Here is a 23,231-nt window from a genome sequence, read left to right on the forward strand (position 1 = left end):
ACTAGAAAGATTTAATGCTTTAGTAGATGATGATTATGTCAAACATGTATTGTTAAACAACTTTCCTTCAAAATACAATAATCTTATTTTATAGTCATTAAATTTAACTTCACAAAATCTAAAAGATATGGATTTAGACCTTCAAGAAGAAGAAAATAGGAAAAAATAAGATACAAATGATTATCTTGAAAAAAATCACATTCATGAAGCAATGATAAATGACCATATCTAAAAATGTATAAGAGAGAGTATGTGTTCTTATTATAATAAAAAGGGTAAATACTTATATGGTTTTGTAGAATTCTAGCCAATAATTATCTTAAAGCAAAAACCAAAGATCAACTAGATGAAGGTAAATTATCTTGAACCAAGGATGAAAATGCACCAAATGATGATAATTTTATTAATGATTCCTCTTTTGGCCTTAACTGCAAATTCATACTCTAAGTTTTTGCAATTAGGGGTTGGTGTTACTAGAGGATGGAGGATTTCCACCAAGTCAAACTAGTTTCTCACTTTGAGAATATTTGTCATTTTCTCTCTTTCTTTCCTTTAGATTTCCCTTTTTTTACTATTTTTTTAAAAATAATATATTTTTGAGTATGATTTCTAGAGATAAGTTAGGGGTTTTGTCTAAATCTCATTATGAATGATTTTTTGCATATTTGACAAGACTATGAGTGTGATTGAGAACTACAACACCTTAATGAGGCTTGTCATTTTGGGTTGCAAGGTATCTTGATAGAGATCACTTAATTTAAGATTTATTTTACAAGTAAATATCTTTAGAAAGTATGTATTATTTTTTATATACAACAAGTTTTGTGATGTAAGTTAGGCCCTTTGGCAACATAAAGTTTCTTGTTGTAGAGGTACATTTGAAGTAACAATGTAATAAGAGGGAAATTCTAACATAATTTACATTGCATTGTTTTTTTTTTTTGTGTGAAGTAGTGGCGGTTATGTGGTTAGCGAAATCACATTCTACTTTTGTTTTATATGTCCTTTTAAAATTACCTTTTTCTTTTCTTGAGAAAGAGTTTCTAATTTCTTTAAATGAATAAATAAGTATTTCAATTTTTTGTGGTTATTATTATTTTATAAATATTATATATATATCTATGGTATCTTGAAGGCAAAGTAATAGAAGTGGCTCAAATATGAAGTTTGTAATTATTTTATCCAAACAATAAAAATACATATACCTTACCTCAGATGTTTTCTTGACATATTGTCAAAACTTTACCACTTAAATTTATCACTTATATATTATTCAGATATTTTATTTTATATTTATATTTATTGTTACATCTTTACAAGTAATTTGTACAATAACTTTTAATTATTGTGAATTTAACAAGTCTACATCCAAAAACGCCTCAGAGCATTTGCTTTAACTAATGATATTTTCCATCCACATAGCTTTATATTAATAAACCCAACAAAAATATTTAAGCCATTATCATCAAAAACATATAATGGGATAATATCCTTGCCGTTCTATTCCAAAGCATCCTAAAATGACAACCGCAGAAGGAAATTTATGCTGTATAGGTTATTATTCGCAAGTGCAACAATGAGCATATATAGTATCAAGCAATATATATGAGCTTTTTTTCACACCATACAATTCTTGACTTAGTCATATTTCAGTTCAACAATACATTCTTTTGAAATATTTATTCCATCTTATACCCACTAAAATAATTCTTACAAAGGCTTGCACTTTGCTTTATCCATTTTATTTTGAGATATTTGTACTTTAGCTTTACCCACTTTATTTTTCAGATAATTCTTACAAAGGCTTGCAGTTTAGCCAACTCTTTTTCCATGAGAGAACCTTAGTCTATGAATTTTTTATCAGCTTGAAACTATCTGTTACATTTTGGCCTGTTGAGCTTACAAACTGGCATGTCAAAACAAAACTTCAAACATCAATAAATCACAGACACTAATAAAAAGAAATGGTAGAGAGAATATCATTATGTAATAATAATAATAATACCTGAAATAAGATCTGTTGTCTCGTTGCATGAAGACGTGCATATCCATGATCAGATATACGTGATAAGCTCCATTCAGCCGACTTCAAGCCGTGCAAATATTTCAACGTAAGCCACGTTATTAGTTTCTAACATAACACTATCATCCTAATGAATGGAAAAGTTCATGAAACAGGTTAGTCATGGTTCATGCATTGGTTTCTTGGATGGTGCTAAGTCATCTAGTAAATAAATTTGAAAAAAGAATTCTACCAAACCTAACAATCCAAATGAATAGTTTATCAGATAACACTATTATCTTAAAAAATAGAAAAATTCATGGTATAGATTAGTTGTAGTTCATCTAATAGTTTGACATAAACAAGTACTATAGAGTAAAATCATAAGTTAAACATATAGATGACACTGTTAGAAATAGTCAAACCTCTACATCTCCACCTTGTTATAACTGAACTGCACATATTTTCTAAATCATCTCCAACTGCATAACACTTGGGCAGTTGTCAATAAAGAATGCAGTCATACCCTTTATTCTTCCATCCACGTGGTTAGAAGGAAGCTTAGGAAGAAGTTGTCTATCCAATTTTGTTGACAGCACTAAAGTTGTAATCAACTATTGGCTGGAGAATAGGGAATGTGCACAACAAATCTGCTTAGTCAACAATAATCATTGAATAGAACACCAGTTCAGTTGTAGCATAAGGTGGAGATATTCGTTATTCCAACACCCTCTTTTAATTTCTATCACCAGAGAGCCTATATGTGAGAGAAATTAGAGAAGAAATTCAAATATAATAGGTTCCAGCATTGAACCTTGTTAGTACCCATTTTACAACATAAAAAATTAAAAAGGACAGAGAGTGTAAAAAGAATTCTATGGAGAAATGCTTCAAAATGGACATTGAATGGAGTTATGGATCAAGTTGGAAAAATATCACAGGTATGATTAAAGGTTTGTATAGCTACAAATGTTCGAATGTGAGTGTGAACTCTCAAGAAGGATTGCAAATTGTTCATGCAAATCTGAATCATCATCTACCAAGACATCCATGAAAAGTAAGACTTCATAAAAGAGAAAAGCTTAAAGATTGTATTTTTGTCATCATTGAAATGATATTTTTTTGCTAAGTCCTTGAAGGGTTTATGGTAATCCAAAACCATTTGTTGAGGTGAAAATCCTAAAATTTTATTGAAGGGTTTATGGTAATCCAAAACCACTTGTTTAGGTGAAAAACCCAAAAGTCTTGAAGGGTTTGTGGTAAACCAAAACCACTTGTTTGGGTGAAAGACCTTAAAGCATTTTTCAAATAGTTTGTGATAAGCTAAAACCACTTGTTTGGGTGCAAAACCTAAATTTTTTTTAAAGGTTTGTGGTAAGCCAAAACCACTTGTTTGGGTGAGAAATCTAAAAGGAAAATCAATTTCATTAGTTGGGGCAAATCCCAAATGGTTATGGGTCAACCGGTTAAAAACCCACATCATAATGACACAAGGAACAAATTGATAGTGAAAAGGGGAGCTGAATTTTTCTTTTGTAAATGGGTTCCTAACAAGGCTCAATGCCTTATCATATAAGAAGGCTGAATTTTTCTTTTGGAAGTATGAATATCGTGTTTAAATTTCTTATTGTAATTTCTCCCACTGAAAGATTCTTTAGTGGTAGAAATTAAGGGAGGGTGTTAGAAGTAGTCAAACCCACGTCACTGGTCAGTTACAACAAAATTATCAGTCTGTTATACTTCCAACCATTGACTGTTAGTGCTGTCAAATAATACCAGATCCTCTGCAATGTATGAGGAAGTTAGTTTATTTTCAACATGCATTCAGGGAAGCTCTACCAACCTATAGGTGTTGGAAGTCTCTATAAATAGAGAGAAATTGTAACACATTGTGTGCAACAAGATCAATATGAATATTAAAAGTTATATTTTCTTGTGATCTGCTGTCACCTGTCTTAATTTTTCATCAGGCACTGCCTTCAAATCATCTTAAATATGAAGAAAAGCTATTTAATCCAAGGATACAATTAAGTAGTTCTACGTAAACATATGTTTTGATTATATATCAATAGACAATTTACTGAACTAGAAAAAACCAACATTTCTTGTACTTAACATAACCTTTTACTTAGCATTGAAATGAATGGTGTTGAGATAGAATTATGTTACTCACAATATTCTTGAATTTATCAAGAGAGAATCCTCCAGTCCCTACAACAACATGCACTGGAGCAGCATATGTTGTAGTGTTATAAGTATCGATTCCATCAGTGTCTTTTCTTGGAAGTGCTTTGCATTTTTCCTGAAATATTGAGCACGTACGTTCGTAGTTGTGAACATGACCCCATAAAGCTAGGTCAACCTAAGAAAAACAAACATATTGATTTCTTGTTAGTAGTGAATATATTTGATGTTTCAATGAGAGTATTGCATTAGAAGAAGATGTCACCTTGAACTGAAGGAGAAGTGGCTCCACAATTGTGACAAAATCAGGGTCGACAGCAGGTCTTATGATTTCAGAAAGGCCTGCGTTTGCTGTTGTGTACATTGGCCGGTGCCTGTTCATGCCCATATTAGTGGAAATTTAATACCAATTATATGGAAAAGTACTAGAAATGAATGTTGGGTTCACAAATCAACATATCTTCTTTACTATCGTGGGTTGGTGAAGTAGTAAGCTTCTTTAGTATCATGGGTTGATGTACCATGTTATAACCGTATATAGAGTTTAAAATTTTGATTTTTTCTATCCCTTTCTAATAGTATACTCCTATTTTAAGTGGTGGACATTCTAATAGAATTATTGTATGTATATTTTGTTTGGGAAATGGGGAGTCAAAAGATTCAGTTATATTCAATGAAAATCAAATTTCTTATGATGAGATAAAACTTATATATTGTTGAGTAATTGAATATATATATATATATATATATAGGATTCAATTACTTAATAATATTGATTTTTTGCTATTAAGATAAACAATCATTTAAGTCAATAGAAACATATTAAAAATCAAAACTTTAAAAATTAACATGTCTTTTATTGTATTAGTTGTTATGTAATCATATGACCATTATCAAGAGCCTTCTATCCTAACACCCATTTAAAATGCTATTTTCTAACCCCCACATAGTTATTACTTTTCAAATGAATCCTCTTGTGTGATTGTTATTTTATAATTGGATTCCTTCTCCATTTTCATATATTGGACGTATTTTTGGATTTTGACTCTCCTACATTCTCAAGCTTCCAAATAGTGACTCTCCCATTCTCAATGGATTGTGATTTTCATTGTCATTTGTGTTGGCCCCTGATATAATAGTGCTAAAATAGTGAGGAAGATTAAAAAAAATACATCTAAGGGTAGCTAATTCCTATGATGAATGCATTTGAATAGAACCTGGGACAACTAACAATTAAACACTCCTTCTACACTTCAGGCTTTGCAAAACCTATGGGGGTAGACCATATATTCATCAATGTCACTAGTGTCAAAACATAAATCTAAATCTAAACAAAGCCAATATAACCCATGATTCTTCTTTACTTGTGCAATTAAATTAGTATGCAATAGATGGTTGCAAAACTCATGAATTCACAAGCTAAGTGGGGGTCTTCTATTTATCTCCTAAATAGAAAGGAAAAAGTCACTTTGATTATAAATAGTAGCAAGATTCACAAAGGAGACAACAAAGAATGCATTTCATTTAGCTAAGATCAGTGTCTTATCAACGAGGGCATGAATTCATGAATAATAAACCATTGCATAACAAATTATGAAATAACAACAAATCTATGAAGTAAAGCCTTACAATACTTCACAACAACAATTCTACTTTAGCCTACTTATCGGATTCATGTGTTATAACATCAAATCCTCAATATCCATCAAGCTAATTTAATGAATCCATTGGACTAAAGAATAAAAGACAAGTGAGTATCTCATAACAAGATAATGAAGGAAAGAAACCTTGTTTCATTTCATCCTAAAACTTAACTGATTGACACATGAAGAGAACTGAACCATAACATCTTTTCATTAAAATCTTGTTGTTCCTCATTTACAATAACAATAAAACTTTAGAAAACTCAAAGACCCACAAAGATTTAAGACTAGATTCATTCATTTTCTCATGAAATTTGTATGATATGTTGCTCATACATAAGAAAATGCTAGAGATAGTGAAATCACAACAATGGAGACTTGCTCAACAAGCTAGAACCAATCCTATACAAAGAGACAAGAGACTTGAAGATATAGGAAAATGAAGAGGTTCAAATATGATCTTTAGATGCCAAATGTCACCTCCATTTTCCATCTAATATTTTTTCATATCCTCTCTCATCTCTTCCCAATTGAAAACGGATCACATCTCATCATTTGGTTGCAAAAAACTTCCAAAATATCTCTCCAAATGATGAGAAAACCCATTTTGAAGGAAAAATATATTCTTCTAACGAAATCATTGCTAAAATTCCCACTAGAAGGATAGAAAAGTGAAATAGCACTATGAGGAGAAACTCTACCAAGTTTGAAGTAAACTCACTTCATCATTTTCTCTAAAACTAAATCTAAACTACCATGGAAGAATCAAGAAAACTAGAACTAAGAATGTTGATGTATTAGGAAGAAATAAATAATGGATCATTAGGGGTAGATATTGATGTAGCCTTAATTAGTTTGAACACCAACGATGGAAATAAAACGTTAATCAAGAATTGGAGACCCATTACTCTCCTCAATCATTCATAGAAAATTTTAGCTAAAATCTTATCTTTGAGGCTTAAGGATGTCCTTCCCAAATTAATCTATCACCCCTAAACTAGTTTTTTTAAAGGAAGGCATATTCTTGAAAATTTCATCTTCATTGGGAGGCAATGGACTAGGCTAGGAGTTCAGGACATTAATACACAATGTTTTTAATAGATCATGAGAAAGCCTATGATAGAGTGGAATGGAAGTTCATTGCCATGATGTTAGAATGCTTGAGGTTCCTATATTTCTTCTATAAAATGTTTTTTACTCTAATGGTAGATGTATTATCAATAGTTGAAGTTAATGGAACAACATCCAACTCCTTTTCCCTCTCAAGGTCCATAAGACAACTTGATGACCCTTGGGTCCATCACTATTTTTTATAATTGTTAATAGTCTTTACTATATACTAAGAGATGATACCTTATCCCCTAAGGTCAAAGGGATTTCCTTACCAAATTAGGAGGAATTATTTAATGTCTAATTTGTAGATGATACATCCATGATGATTAAACCGTTAGAAAGCAACAAGGTAAACCTCACTAGTAAACTAGAAATATTTTGTAAAGCCTCAGGTAACAAGCTAATATTTTCAAAATCAACAATTTTAGGATGGGATGAGCACCCTCCCTCTTGGTAGAATAATTTTGGTTTTTCATGGGAGGCCCTAACCATCTAGTAAGTTACTTGGGTATTCCTTTATCCATTGCTCCAAACCTTAATTACATGTTGAAAGGGTTCAAATGAAAGATTGGAGAGAAACTAGGAAAGTGGATTAATAACTACTTATCTAGATGGTTAGAAAGTTGTTTCAGTCTATACCATTTAATACTCCTCTGATGGCTCTTAAGTCAAGATTAGATCAGCTATGTTCAAATGATCATCAGGGACTTTTTGTGCTCAGATGAGAAAGGACATAGAAGGACACATGTTTTCAAGTGGGTGTGATGTGCCAAGAGGAAAGAATTGGGTGACCTAGGATTGAAGTACTTAATATGGCCAAGTATTTCCCTAGATATTGAATAAGTAGCTAAAGTCAAATTGTAAGGTGATGAATCGTGGAAGGTATTAGTTTGAAATAACATTTACAGACATGTTTTGCATTTTGGTAAGTCTTGGAAGAACTCGCACATTCATGATCTTCTCCCAAGAAGGTGAAGAATTAAGGTAGAAGGCTTTGGTGTGTTTAAAGCCATTTTGAAGGGATTGGAGTGTGTTAGACATTGGGTTTCTAGACCAAGAGTCATTTATAATAAGATTAAAATTTTTGGTGAAAAAATGCCATGGTGAAATCTAGAGAGGAATGGGAATCCTCTTGCACTTATTCAAGGATGCTCTGCCACATCTTGGTTTAAGATGTGTAAATTACCAAACTTAGTGATATGATCTATAATGTCAAATTGATTGGATGGGAAGAATTTTCCTCTAGATATAATATCCCCCCTACTCAAAAAAGGACCCTCACTATGCTTAAGGAGGCTTGAGGGTCTGCCAAAATTTCATTTGAATGTGGGGTATATGGATATGAATCTTGTGATAAATGGATCCCCTCTATCTACAATTATAGACAAATATGTCTACAATCTTCTTTTTTTATAATGAAGAGGTGTTTGATCACATCAATTCTAAGTTTCCACTTGATTTTGATGCTTAATTATGGTCCAAATGCCTTAAATATCTATGTCTTAGAAATGTTGAACCTAAGATCCATTTCATCCTTCAAAAGAAATGTTACACTATATACCCATTACCAAACTGGATGGAGATCCTTTCCCTTGCACTGTATGTCTTCAGTCGTGTTAGTAAACATATTTCTCCCTTCAAAGTGAAATGTAGCTAATGACTTGATATGCCCAAATTGAAGAAAAAAAATGTATTAATAGTTGGATGAGTTATCATTGATTGATAAATTTTGTCTGAATTGAGAGGTACAACTCCCTCATGAAAGGATATTCAATGAATGTAAATAACAATATGTATCTTTAACCTGAAGACACAAAGAATTTTTGGCATTCGTCCGTCAACATGGAGTGAATGTGATTTCAAGGTTTACAATGGGATAATGAAATAAAGATAAATAGATGGCCATAGGACTACCTATTGAGTCTTTCATGTTACTAGAAGAGAATAAAGAGAATCAAATATATCATTTTGCAAAATTGTATTTGAAATAGGATAGAAAAGACCATAGAATCTTGCTCTATCAGAAAATAAATATTCAAACCTCAAGATCTAACATACAAATGTTCCTTTCCATTTCATAAACATAATAAAATAACAATAGTATTATTTCATCCCTGCCATTACAATCAGATGCAGAAAACAAAAGAAATCAACTCTCTACATTCCCTATTACATTCAGAAAATATTCTTCTCCCTCCCCCTACAGCTACAGAACTTCAAAACCAAAAAAGAAGAACCTCTTACAATTGATTTTCCCCCATTAAATAATTTTCCAAAGAAGTTTGGAAACCACCCCAACTTCTTACCAAACTCATTTTTTCTTCTCCAACACATTACTATAATAATTAATTTTAATTGAAGTATTAATTATTTTGCATTTCTTTTCTAATTTAACCTATTTCCCAAGATTTTCTCCATACAATAATAATGAATTCTCTTAAAAGAATTACTTATTTCAAATTCTTTTTTCAATTTACCTTACCCCCACCAACTTACCATTTATCATTTTTACTTTGATGATCACATTACAATAGTAATAATTAATTCTTTTGGAATTAATTGTGTGAAAGATCATATTACCTTAAAAGTTTGATATTCAATTATTTTTCATGTAGTAATATTTAATTATTTAAATAATTAAATATAATGCAAAATAATTTATAATGATTTTACTTTGAAAGTATTTTTAATTTTCAATTTTTTGGAGCAGTAATACTTAGGGTTTCAAAACCCTAGGTAATAAGATAGAATCTATATACTACATTTTTTTCAGATCGTAGCTTTTCCAAGGTGGTTTGGAACTTTTTTGATATCCCTTTGGGACATATCTTTCATGCTTTCTCTAGCTTCGTTCTTGACCTCCCTAAACATCTTGTCCTTTTCTGGGCTACTCTTTCCTCTCATCTACTTTGGTTCATTTGGATTATTAGGAATAATGACATATTTAAAGCTAGGCATAGGATCCTTACTAATTCTCTGAAGAGACTCAAAGCATAAAATTTGTGTAACATTGAGCTACAATTCCAAGGAAAAGAAGTTACTAAAGAATATACCAGTATTCTTAGAGATGAAGGTGTTCAATATGAGGTCAAAACTAAGGATGAGTTCGACTTTGATTGCACCTAGAAAGAGACACTAGGATAAATTAAACATCAGAGGGAGGTGAGTGAATTGAACAATTAGGCCACACCATCTCACTAGGTGAATATTGAAGCACCTAGCACTAATGCAAATAGGTCAAGACTTGGTGATATCCTTAATAGATTAGTCCTAGATAATGAACTATCTTTAAATATATTTGTATTATAGAACATGTTGCATAAATTAATGGTGGAAGACCTCCCTATTTCATGATCAATGCTATTCTACAAAAACCAACTCTACCTTGGGAAATACTATTGAAGAACCCCATTAACAAAATCAAAGATGGAAAAATAAAACATAGGTGGGAAAATGGACCCCTACCTTGGATAGCATGTTTCAAGGAATAGACTCAATGAAATCTGAACTTTGTTTTGATTAATTTTTGAATGGCCCGATGTTGTTGTGGTTGACTTGAATAGATCATAGCTCTTTAAGAAATTTTTTGATAATGTTCTATAAGGTTAAGGTGATGGTAGTAAGAGGTAAACTATGATGTTTTAGACTTATATATTATATCTAATATAAATATTTAGTCCAATGATAGAGGAAAGCCTTGTCTATAGATGAAAAGGTCATTAATTTCAATACAAATGAAGATAGACCTTTGTCCATTTGGTGATTGCTATGTAGAATCTTTACAATAGAAACAAATAACAAAAAGAACATAAAAATATGAAACTACTATTAATAATATATTGTCCTTCACTATTATCACATGAATATACATATAATTAACAGTGGGAAGAAAAGAAAGACCCTATGATAAAGCATATAAATTTACCTAATTTACTAAGGTGTACTAGATAGGTAAACACATTTCAATGGTGTCTCTATAAGGTTACATGCACAATATTGTAATACAACATAGTTTACATGACAAGCTAGGAATATAATATTTGCTTAAATTGTGCATAGATGTTTATATCTATGTAACTTCCATGAGATTGGCCTATAAGTGAAAGAATAATGGATTTCATAAATATACAATATGATAAAGGCTTACCATTTAACTAAGGTGATGTTAAGTGTCAAATTGATATGACATTAGTTATTTGCGCAAATATGGGGAGTAGACATGCCTTTGTGTTGAATGTGTAAAGAGGAAAATGGAATATATTAGTATGTATGCATGTGTTGCCCCTATGTAAGTCATCATACTATAAAAATTGTGTAGTATCTAGAAATATTATTGAAATTAATGCAAGATATTGAAATGGTGTTAATATGTGACTAAATAGTGCACCTGGTTTTTTATACTTTATTAAATAGAGTTATTGAAATTTATGGTCACAAATATTTGTGCAAAGTAATTCTACCAAAAGCCTTTGGTCTTGATTAAAATTGATGCGGGCATGACCCAAGAAAAAATGAACATAGTTTAGGAAAAGGGGAATATTATTATTAGAAGTGATATGCTATTAAATTCAGTAAAATGAAAATAGACTCAATGATGTGCCTTATTGGCTTACAACATTGTTCAATTCTAGAGAAAACCCTCCTCATAGTACCTTCTCCCAAACTCCACCAAAACTGTGTTTACAATGCTAGAAATGCCCTTAAGTAACCTAAATTAGGTTTAGGGTTAGGTTCATATATTTTATAATATTTCATTTGGAATCCACCACCAAAATAGAAGGTTCTTTAAAACATGTCAAAAGTTAGTGTAAAATTAGAAGAATTCGAAAATGGTAGTCCAACTTTTGGGAGGCATAACTTCTGATTTGGGACTCCGATTGATGAACCATTTACATTTTTAAAAATCTCTCCAAGCACTCTATAGCCCTATGGACTAACAATTCTTATCTTATCCCCCATTTTTTGGGCCTATACAAGGTTGTTTAGTCCTCAAATCTGACTTTGAAGTGCTCTTAGGGGGTCTCTAGGCAACTTAAAACCACAATAACTTTCAAACTGTAAAGCCTTTTGACTAATTCTTTTTTTGGAGTGCTCTAAATTACAAGTATAATCATCCCTCAAATGTACACCCTCTAACTCATCATAATTATGGCTCAATTACAAAATAACCTATTTTCTGCATTGGCACGTATCCTAGGTGCTCAAAAACTCTAACCAAGAAAACCAATAGTGGAGCTATGAGAGTTGGAATCTCTATTTGACCCAAATGGGTATCCAAAAATAGAGACACATTAAACAAAAACCAACACTAAGCATACTTTTCGGTGATATAGGATTTCCCTTACACTAGTGGATGCTCCTGTATCAAAAATTAACAAGAAAGATAATATTGTGTCATGAAAGATCCTATTTTTGAACTTATGTACAATAGTTAAAATTGCATTAGTTTTGTAAAAATCACTTTCCATTACTTGTTGAGCATTAGTCACCATTACATAGATGAAAATTATATCTATATTTGATGTACAAAAATAGTGTCAAGCTATTATTTAGTTATTCCTAAATATTTTGTCTAGTACTTGAAGATAAATGTCCTCTTGAATTATTCAAAACTAGAGGTACAAACATTAAAAAGGTTTTTTTTTTTCAATTTGGTTATTTACATCCCACTTCATGTTCTTCTCATGTAATGTTGTGAATGGTTTAAGAAGATTAGAAAATTTTGTTTAGATATAAAGGTATTAGACTTATACTTAGTGACCAATGAAGGTGTAGAGTGTGTTCATGCAATAACATTCTTGTTAAAAAAAATCCTAATTATATAGACTTATATCTATGCCAAGATGAACTTTCCCTTGAATTCCTACACTAAATGGTGAGGGTTTCATTGAACCCATGTATCTTTGTTGAGAGAATCTTATCTCTACATTGAAAAAGGGTTGAATTAAGGTAGTGAATAATATTGATATCTTTCATCAAGATTACTATTGATAAATAAAGTATTTTTCTTGTTTAGAAAACTATAGTAATTTTGTGTAGGATTGTGGTAAGCCTCATTGAGAAGTTCTTTATCATGATTACCATCAAGGTAAGAATTTGTTTCTCAAAGTGAGATTGTGATTGATCTATGCTCTCATAGATTTGATAATAGCTCTAATATTTTTATGCATGGTACAATGTTTCCTGCTGTAATGAAGAGTTGCAAAGGCTAGTCACATTTAAATGTGCACTTAGAGAACAATGTAAAGTTCCTATATAGGTTTCTAAAATGTTTTGGTTTGCATGGGCTACTCAGTAAGGACACATCTTCTTTAATAGATTGGATTTTATTTTGAGTCAAGTACCATTTTTTTTTTGCTAGAGTAATAAAGTATTTTATTATTTGCCTACTATCTCTACTTTATATAAGCTAAGCTAAACTTTGGGCATATAATTATTAATTTTTTATTAATTATTGAGATAAAGTGCCATATTGCATATGTATTTTTATTTTAGTTATTTGCCTTATTTTTCCTTCTGGTTCGAGTAGTATCATCTGAGGACACTCGTGCAAATTATTCTATTCTTAGGATTCACCATATCTTGTGCCTTATTGTACATACACTACTCCAATTAAAGTGTCATGGGGGGTTGATGTTTTGCCTTCATTTTCCATCTTTCTTTGTCCACTAAGTGTCCTTTTGTGACATTAGTCTCATGACGTGTCTAAGATTGATCACCTCAATATACATATACGAATTCTTTTGTACATCTTGATCGTGTTTTCTTGACATGCAGTTATTTTGGCCCACTTTTACAGTTGCATGTCACCTCACCCTTATTTGCATCAGGGGGGGATCTTCTCTTATTTCTTATGCTTCCTTGGTTCAACAGAGTGAGTTATGTATTTAGTATTTATTCTTATGTACTAGATGGATGCAGTGATTGGGTACCTATGTATTTCAATGAGACGAATCATTTAACATATATACACTCTTCATTTTGTTTTTACTTTGGTTGCATCCTACCATGTTCAATTGATTAATGCTTTAGGATTTTGTGTTTAATGCCATCTATGTCTTCAAGTTTATTTTTTTTCCTTTGTGTGCCTCCTAATTTGAGTAGTGTCTTTTGACAGCACTCATGCAAATTATAGCATTCTCTTCCTGGTCAAGTTCTATTTCAATGAAGGCTCTTTAGATCAACAATTACTTGTGATAGAGCTTTGCAACTTCTACATGCTTCAGTGGTGTTATTCATAATCATATTTTGTTCCTATATTCTAAGACATTCCCTAGTTTGGAGGCTTCTTCATTCCTTCACTAGTTCCTTTGAGCATTATTTCCATCACTTTTTGGAGTAGAGTTTTTCCCATGTTGTTTTCTCTATTTCTCCTCTTTTTAGATATTTGGCTATGCTTGGGTAACTCATCAGGCTTTGTTGTCGGGATCTAAATTTACTTTCAACAATAGTTTCTAGGTTTTTAGCTACTCCCTAATTTTAGCTTAATGAAGGGTGTTATCTAAGTAATAAAGTATTTTATTAATAATTAGATCATATTGATTTAATTGTTAAGCTAGTTATTATCTCTAGTTTACTTAAGCTAAACTTTAGGCATATAATAATTAATTTTTTTATTAATTATTATCATGCAACCTAGGTTAGTTACCTTTTAGGGTTTTGATCTCCTTTTATAAAGATTGATCTATCTTTGTAACATTTATTCATTCACTTTTGATTATAGCAATTTATCTTTTTGCTCATCAATAATGTTTCATTTGTGGATCTAAAAATTCTAGCCTCCATAGCTTTTTCTTCTCTCTTTTTGTGACAAGTGTTTACATGCAAGTGATTCTTGGGAGTTATGGGATTGATCTTTCATCAACTTCAACAAAAAAATTTAAAGCAATAAGGTTATAAGGAAACAAAAATGTCAATTTGTTCATGTTGATTTGGTGTTTGTAATGTAGAAGCTTCATAAGCTTAGATTAGGTCATTTAGAGACAAATAATATGATTTACATGATGGATAGATAATATTCTCAATTGATGTTATGTGAATGGGAAAATAATTATAGAGACATTGGCAAGAAAATAGAATCTATTATTCTAAGGGGGGAACATATACCTAATTTCCCAAGGAACTCTAGAAATGTATAACCCATTTTAGTGATAGTTTTTTAATGTTATATGCCTAGGCCTATTTAATAACTTATGCATTCTACATAGTAATCTATGAAAATATGTTTCCATTAACTATGTATAGATATATCTATTTATATAGTTTCTATAAGACAAGCTTATAAATAAAAGGTTGATGGATGACATATATTTATGGTGCACATCCATTCAACTATAGTGATGTCATGTATTAAGAATACATGGTTTCAATTGGTTACATGATTTTGGACTAGAAGCAAACATATGTTGGATGCACAAGGAATTAAACTAGATGTATTGGTTCAAATGCATGTGATTCTCTCATTCAGGTTGCATATAATGTGGAAATGGTGCAAGAGTTGGTAGTGTTGTTAAAAGAAATGAAAAAAAATTGAAATTGTGTAATGGTGTTGAGGATTGTGTAAACATAATTGTCTTGTGTTGCATTGCATGGAGTTATTGGAGTCTAATTTTGCATATACAGTAGTGGAGATATTCTCATTAAAGCATTCATGCATGTGTAATGCATCCTAGAGAAAAATATTTGTGTAAGAAATATATGTAGTATAGAAGGTGTTGATATTGAACCAATTCATAAAAATGCAAGATGCATGGAATTGTATATAGATTATTAAAAAATACATTTAAAGAAATTTATATTTAAAATGTGATTGTGATCAAACAAAAATTTCTGATATAATTTTGAAGACTATAATGAGTTAGATTTGAACTAATTGTATACCTCAAAATTTTAAAATTCTATTTAATATAGATTAAAATCTTATCTTACAAACAAAATAAATGTATGTATGTATATGTATATATATGTATGTACACACAGATATATAGATATATCTATGTGTGTATAAAATTGTCTAAATGTCAAAAGTACGTAGTGTTAATCTTCTCTACAATCTTATTAAGGTGTCTATCATATTAGATTGTTCTTTGACCATAGAACCAAAAAATTCTCTACATCTTGATTTAGGTGCCCATCATACTTGATTGTTCCATGTTGCATGTACATGAAAAAAAACAAAATCAAACAAGAGGAATCGAATAGTTTATAGCACTTTGACTACGTCCTTAAAAAAAGATGGTGTTTTAAATTCAGATGTTAAATAGCAATTTAAAAGGAACATACAGCTAGACATGTTGATGTCTCTCAACAGAAGCATTAAAGTTTAATTGTTGACTTAGGCTGCTCTCTATGTCATCCCTTTTCTACCCAGTTAAAAAAACTAACTTTAGTCTCTACCATACATCAAATAGATTTCCTTCTCTATTGCTATTCTACTCAAGTAGTATGTAGCATTGGAAAAATGAAAAATGAGATATAGCCTTACCCGGTGAAAATGAGCCATGGAGTTATGCTGCGGTCCACTGAGCTAAGATCCTTCTTCATCCATATATACTGTTGCACAATTGTATCCAAAACAATTGAAGATTAATCATAAGTAAAACCCAACCTTCCTAAGGGACTAATTCCATAGACCCCAAGTTAGTAATTATATACACTTCTAAGGGAGAACGCATGGATATACACCTGTTCACTATTTTCAGTCCAATTGTGCTCAGTAGATATGACAGTAAAATGAACTGGCCCTTGACTTATTGAGTACCATGGCTTGTCTTGAGCAGATGTTGGCATGGGAAAATACTTCTCATATGGAACACCACACTCCCCACCTGAGTCTGGTGTTACATAATAGGCTCCAGACTCGCCAAAATCTCTAATATAAGAAGTAAAAAGAGAGAGAAGATTAGTCAATTTCAATGTTCTGAAAAATATTACAAATAATGATTGAAAATGAACTTCCAACAACAGTTTGGAATGCAGTAGTTATTTTTTGTGACTAGATTCATATCATATTTTAAAACGGTGTTAGTTTTTTCTGAGTTTTTACTTATTTATATAGTTCATATAAAGTTACACTTATTTTTTCTACAAGATCTAATTATAGTGGTTTAGTTTAAACAATGTATTTCAAGCTTTGGTTCCTTAGGTGGTTCATTCACAAAATGGCTATCTACTTGTACAATGCATGAAGACATTTGTTATGGCATATGACTGACATGAGCATCTTGGTGAATCGTATAAGCTGGATAGCTTATTAATAGAACTCACTTCATAGTGTGATTTTAAATGAGTCATTTAGTCAAATCAAAACTTGAAGTTCATCATTTAAGTTGGATCAATTATTTAAGATTAACGCTTATATAAAAAAGAAACCCATATGAATGACTCTATTGTCTAGTGTGATTTCAAATAAGCCACTTAGACAAATGGAAAGAATGACTATGTCATTCAAACTTGACCAATTATTTAAACATAATGATAATACAACAAATAAAATATGTACATAAGATTCTATCACCTATTGTGATTCCATATAAACCCTTAAAACAAATCAAAACTTAAAATATATCGTTTAAACTTGACCAGTTTTTTAAAAATAACATTACAAATAAAAAGTCTATATAAGAATGCTATGACCATGAACTTTATAATATGACCTTGACCATTGTCTCCATGAAGAATAAGTATTGCCATTTAAGTATCCACAGGTGAACTAAATGTGTTAATCAGTAAATAATACCTTTCATGGTTTCCAATGGCAGTCATGTATGGAATATGAGAAGCCACAGGAGTAATCATATGAAGAAAATGATCCCACTCAACAAGGAAGCCAGTGGCATAGCTGATGTCCCCAATATGAAATATTGAGTCCACACTTCTCTTACCCACCTCGTCTGCCACGCCAGCTATCACCCCACGTGAACCAACCTAACATAAATCAACTGTCAAACATTTAACAAAATAATTTAGGTGGACTTCCATGTAATATATATAGAGATAGATACTCAAACATGGTAACATTATTATAGACATATAAATCCTATTTTCCTTAGTTGAAGCATTACAAAAGCTTCTTGGGCTGCTTTTATTCTATACCCCCAATAAATAAAAGTACCTGAATGTAATGCTCATCAGATGGGTCGAGAGGAGCCTGCCCCATATCTCCATATACAATGAATTTGAGTTCGTTGTAACCAGCTGCAGGTGGCGTCCAAAATTGAACTAGGTTGCTCCAACCAACTATATCACTGCACCCGATTTCATTTAATTTCTTTCATACACGGCAATGGATTAAAGACATGTAGAGGTGAGCATTAAGTTAAGAATATGCTTTGATGGTTAGCATTTTCTAATCCACACGTCTGGATTTGATCATTATCCTGTGCCTATGACTAGGTAGTTGATTCAGTTGGGACTTTTTCTCATATCTAAATTTATATGATTTATCTCTATATGGATGGAGGGTAGTTTGTATTTGGGGCATTTATAGTTTTGAAAATCTATAATCAGATTTATTTCATATGGGTGAAACTTAGTTCATATAGACAAACGTTCCAATCAACATATATATCTTTAAAAAAAATCAATAATCAGATCTTATTTGATATGAGTTCATTGTAGTTCGCATCAACCAGTTATAACATATATACTATTAAAAGAATTATAGTGAGATTTATAAATTATGGTGACATTATTTATTATAGGTGGAGGGCAGTTCAAATCAATCATATATATATATATATTCCTAAAATGTCTTAAAATGTCTGTTGTCATGTTTATTTCATAAGGGTGGAATGTAATTCATATAGAAAGGTTATAAGTAGCATATATATCATTGAAGAATCAATAATCGGATTTATTTCATTTGAATGAAATGAAGTTCATATATAGCTATTATATATAACATGATATTGCTATCAGGATTCAACTATGTAGTTTTTGAGTCAAACTTATTTACCCATGTTTTCTGATTAGTGGTTTTAAGTGAACCCATCTCTCATGACAATGAACAGAACACTTAATATACATTAATCTAGACTATGCTCACAGAAGTGAAGTCCCAAACATAAAATAATGAATTTGACTCAAAAACTATACGATTGAAACCTAGTATCAGATATAATAATTACATTTATTTCATACTAATAGAAAGTAGTTCATCTAAACATATTATAACTAGTATATATTATTTCATATAAATAAAACATAATTTATGCAGATACATTAAATCTAAAAATATTAACTCATTATATACAATTGTAAATTACCACTGAAGATGGACATTAATCAACTTCATGAGTTTAAATTAGAATTGATTTCCCCATTAAATTATGGATGTTCGTATAGAAACAGGATTTCAAAAATCTAAGAGACAACCTAAAACAGTGAAATTATTACCTTCCATATCTATATAGAAGACTTGTAGATGGTAAAAGTTGTGTCATGATTGCAGTATGGATATAACCAGGGTCATGCCATCCAAAATCCTTTGCCGCACTTCCAAATTCCCCTTCTGAAACCCAAACAGTACACCATTATTAACATACAACTCAATGACTTTTTAGTCAGATAAAAATACTAAATGGGATTTGTGTGATAAGGGCATACTGCACATATCAGCTTGAGTAAAGGTGGAGACTGTGGATTCAGCCTGTTTGATGAGGCCATATTGAACATATTGTGTTCTATTGTCTCCACTAATCCATCTCACTTTCATCTGTCCATAAATCAAAATTTAGTATTTTTTTTTTCTAATGTTTGATAAAAATCATTAGAACAAAGATAAGAGTCTATAATACAATGTTAAATTGTGAGTTTCTTATCTGAAAAGTCTTGAATTAAAGACTTGAAATTAACAAATAATAATAATAATTTATCACAACACATAATAATTATTCATATCTTTGACTTCTTACCGATAAAAAAATCACAAAATAAATAGAAATGAGATATATTCTACTTACTGCTGTTCCAGAGGAATCCACACTAGAGAGATGGGCATGGAGAGGCATGGATGGATTATAAAATTTTAGGGTTTGTGATCTCTTGAGGACGCAGGGGGTTGAAAAACCACCACCAAATAATACAAATTGTATGTCAGTCCGTATATTTATAACATTAAATGTTATGGAAGCACTGCATGTCTTGATTGCACATTTTTCCCCAAGTATCTTATGACAGGTGGCCTTGGAGCACGATGTATATGATGGATCATTCTTCAAGAATTGTGCCTGCAATTTTCACATACAACAGCAGTCAATCTTCCAAAATCTCAGGAAAGTTAAAAAAGTATATTAATCTTGTAATTTCCTTCATTTAAGTGGGGTTTTCAAGCTTCAATTTGAAAAATTACAGTGTTGAACAGATATATGATAGTAATCTAAAATTTCTATTTTGTATTAATGTCTATAGACAAACTGAAAGACCATTTAGATATTACAATATCTAAGCATTAGAATTATATAGACAAATTGAATAAAATTTTAGGAAGTTTTGATTCAAAATGTCAGAATATAAAATGGAATAATTATTACAAGAAACTGTCTATTATAACATCATAAATTATAAAAATCATATGAAAAATACTATTATGAATTGTGAAAATGTTATTCCTTGATAGAAACTATAATATACACCTATTTTTGCTTTTCTTTAATAAAAATATATTACATATTAAAAATAAAGGTTAAGTGTTGAAATAATAGATATCATAACCAAAGTCAAGTGATAAAGAAAAAGTAATTAAATTGTAATTTAAACAATTTAATGATCTCAAACATCTAAAAGAAAAGTTTAGGGTGAAAGGAAATTGAAAAGGAGATCCAAAAAAAAATCTCCCTAAATATTTTTGTCTTTATATTTACAAAACCCTCTAAACATGTATGTAGATTCTAACCAATGTATTAAATAAACGTTCAAAAAGCTACAGTGAGATGGCCATCATATAAACATAATAATCCAAGGATGAGATTTTTGATTAGGTGAAGTTGTAAAGCAATATCTCTGCAGAAAAGCTTACCAATCTCTCAAGGTAAGTGTGCATCACACCTTATTGAACTATCAGAAAACAAAAAGTGATGCTTTGTATAAAGAACAAAGCTAAACAAAAGTAATGTTCTATATGCATTCACCAAGAACAGTGAGATGCACTATTCACAAAATGTGTTTAGCATTGGCTATTGGAAGAAAATAAGTCATAATGAGGTGTTCTAGAATATAAAAAGGCGAACTTTTGATATTGAAAATCATGTGATGGTTCACCTAAGCATAGAATTAATTATATCAAAATATGACGCTGCTTTGACTTTGCCTCCCATTAAGTATAATACTTCGAATATTCTATTACCAGATAGATTTTGAAAGCACTTTGCTAAGTAAGGACCCAGCTCTGTTTTTCTTAACTCCCCATCAATCTTAGACATTCCCTATCATTTTAATGGAAAAAACCCATTTGTTTCACTAAACTATATACTCAGAGAAGGCATAGTTTCATTCACTTTCCCCTTTAATGTTGAGAAAAAATTGAAAAATTTCAACTAAACTTGTACCTTGACAGGGTAGTGGCACAATAGAGGATGAGACTTGAGATCTCCCGTTTCCTTGTACCTAATTGTATTCAGAAGGCAATCTGAAATGCTATTCAATACAAAGTCAGGTCAGTGAACAAGAAAGGGAAAAAAAAATCATATTAATTATGTCCACAAGCTATTGAAATGTAAGATGGGAAAAAAAACATATTAATGTCCACAAACTATTGAAATGCAAGATGTAATCCTATCAATTGAAATGGAGGGTAAAAAAGATAACCTTGAATCCAATCCATTCAAATAGAAATATGAAAATGATGAAATTCTTACTCTGAAGTAGAAGGGGAAATAAGAGCAACAAAGTCATGATCTCTTGGATGCACAACTCCACTCACAGTCACAGTAATATTCTGATCATCTGCAAGAGGACCCTGAGAACTCAAACTAATGTTCAAATATGGACTTGGATTTATACACTTTCTCAAAGACCTCCTGTTAATACATCTGAATTCTTTTCCTCTCCCTGCAACTGCTTCACACATTTCATGTCCCAATGTTTCTGTTCTGTTTGCTGATCCCAAATGAAATTCATCATTCAATGCCTTTGTCAACCAACAATACACAAGAAAGACCACCAATTTGAAGATTTGGGCCATTTGAAATGAATTTCTTCCACCCCTGTAACATAAAATAATTGACAAACCATTGATTAGACAATGTTAGAATCAATTGGGTACTCAAAAATACCATTAATTATACAAAGTTAGAATCAAATGGGTACTCAAAAATAATTGAAAACTATAGTTCAAAGAATGTTAGAATCAAATGGGTACTCAAAAATAATTGAGAACTATAGTTTAAAGAATGTTAGAATCAAATGGGTACTCAAAAATAATTGAGAACTATAGTTTATAGAATGTTAGAATCAAATGGGCACTCAAAAATAATTGAAAACGATAGCTTATCCAAATGGACACTCCAATATAGTTGATACGATTGTTGAATCAAGTGGGTGTTCATAATTCTAAAACAAAGTTGTGAATTTCAATATAAACTGATCTTTTCATAAGATATACAAGCTAACAAAGATTGAAGACTTCATCATTAAGATAAGCTCTCCTAATTTTTGACAACGACATACATTTTGAAAGTTCTGCAAGTGCCAACAATTTGTCTAAAACAAGCAAATAATCCTCTCTCTATTTATAATGATTCCCAAAGAGATAACTTGAACAATTCAGTCACGTTGCCTTGTTCTAACCCTTCATTTGCATCTCCAGAACATTTGAAGTTAATTGCTAACCAATAACTTGAGAAGCATAGACTTTCATTATCTTTTCTCTTCTTCTATTCTGCTTCTCAAGTCATACAAAATCTCTACGAATCTCTCTCTTATAAAATATGCAGTGAATACATGTTGCTGTATATACATAGCAAGTTTAAATAATAACAAAATATACATGGTGGGTGTTGTGTTTATGAATGGATATGAGTTTTCATGCAATCAAAAGCACTTTGCATAACTGCTTAGCAAGTTATTAGGCTGTGAGAGTTGCAGACGGCGAATAACAAGGCAGCTGTTAGGATTTGAATGGCATTCACTTATTTGGCTTCATCACATATTTACCTTGGATCATGTCAAAAAACGAAATTGTTGAAATTTGTGAATTATCAATAGTTGGTTTCAAGCTTAATTAGGTAGGGCTTACATTTACCTTTAAAAAGTCTTCCAAAAGCCTTCCAGATATTCTCAAATGTTTCTAC

At 31.0% G+C, this 23,231-nt stretch overlaps 1 protein-coding gene across 2 annotated transcripts; it reads right to left on the minus strand.

Annotated features, from left to right (window-relative positions):
* Positions 1-1,532: 1,532 nt before the first annotated feature.
* LOC149542183 (putative inactive purple acid phosphatase 27) lies at positions 1,533-22,961 on the minus strand. 2 transcript variants are annotated; one of them, XM_089797205.1, is made up of 14 exons: positions 22,609-22,961; positions 21,798-22,145; positions 21,489-21,576; positions 19,905-20,171; positions 19,549-19,657; positions 19,339-19,453; positions 18,056-18,188; positions 17,681-17,868; positions 16,627-16,813; positions 16,427-16,494; positions 4,452-4,560; positions 4,176-4,364; positions 2,006-2,086; positions 1,533-1,906 (listed from the first exon to the last, which is right to left on the minus strand). In XM_089797205.1, coding segments are annotated over exons 1-14 (1,944 nt in total). In that variant the 5' UTR covers positions 22,611-22,961; the 3' UTR covers positions 1,533-1,846. The 2 variants fall into 2 exon arrangements, with proteins under 2 accessions (XP_089653331.1, XP_089653332.1); XM_089797206.1 differs by lacking the exon at positions 22,609-22,961 and having other exon boundaries at positions 21,489-21,568; positions 21,798-21,976.
* Positions 22,962-23,231: the final 270 nt, after the last annotated feature.

The sequence above is a fragment of the Cupressus sempervirens genome, chromosome 8, assembly GCF_028749045.1.
Source record: "Cupressus sempervirens isolate cs-2001-9-10 chromosome 8, ASM2874904v1, whole genome shotgun sequence".
Classification (NCBI taxonomy): Eukaryota; Viridiplantae; Streptophyta; class Pinopsida; order Cupressales; family Cupressaceae; genus Cupressus; species Cupressus sempervirens.

What these genes read in the sequence shown, in the direction of transcription:
- LOC149542183 (XM_089797205.1), bottom strand. An exon ending in CTGATGAGCATTACATTCAG is followed by an intron (nt 17,869 to 18,055) that starts GTACTTTTATTT and finishes GATTTATGTTAG; the next exon opens with GTTGGTTCACGTGGGGTGAT. An exon ending in TTGATAAATTCAAGAATATT is followed by an intron (nt 2,087 to 4,175) that starts GTGAGTAACATA and finishes CACGGCTTGAAG; the next exon opens with TCGGCTGAATGGAGCTTATC.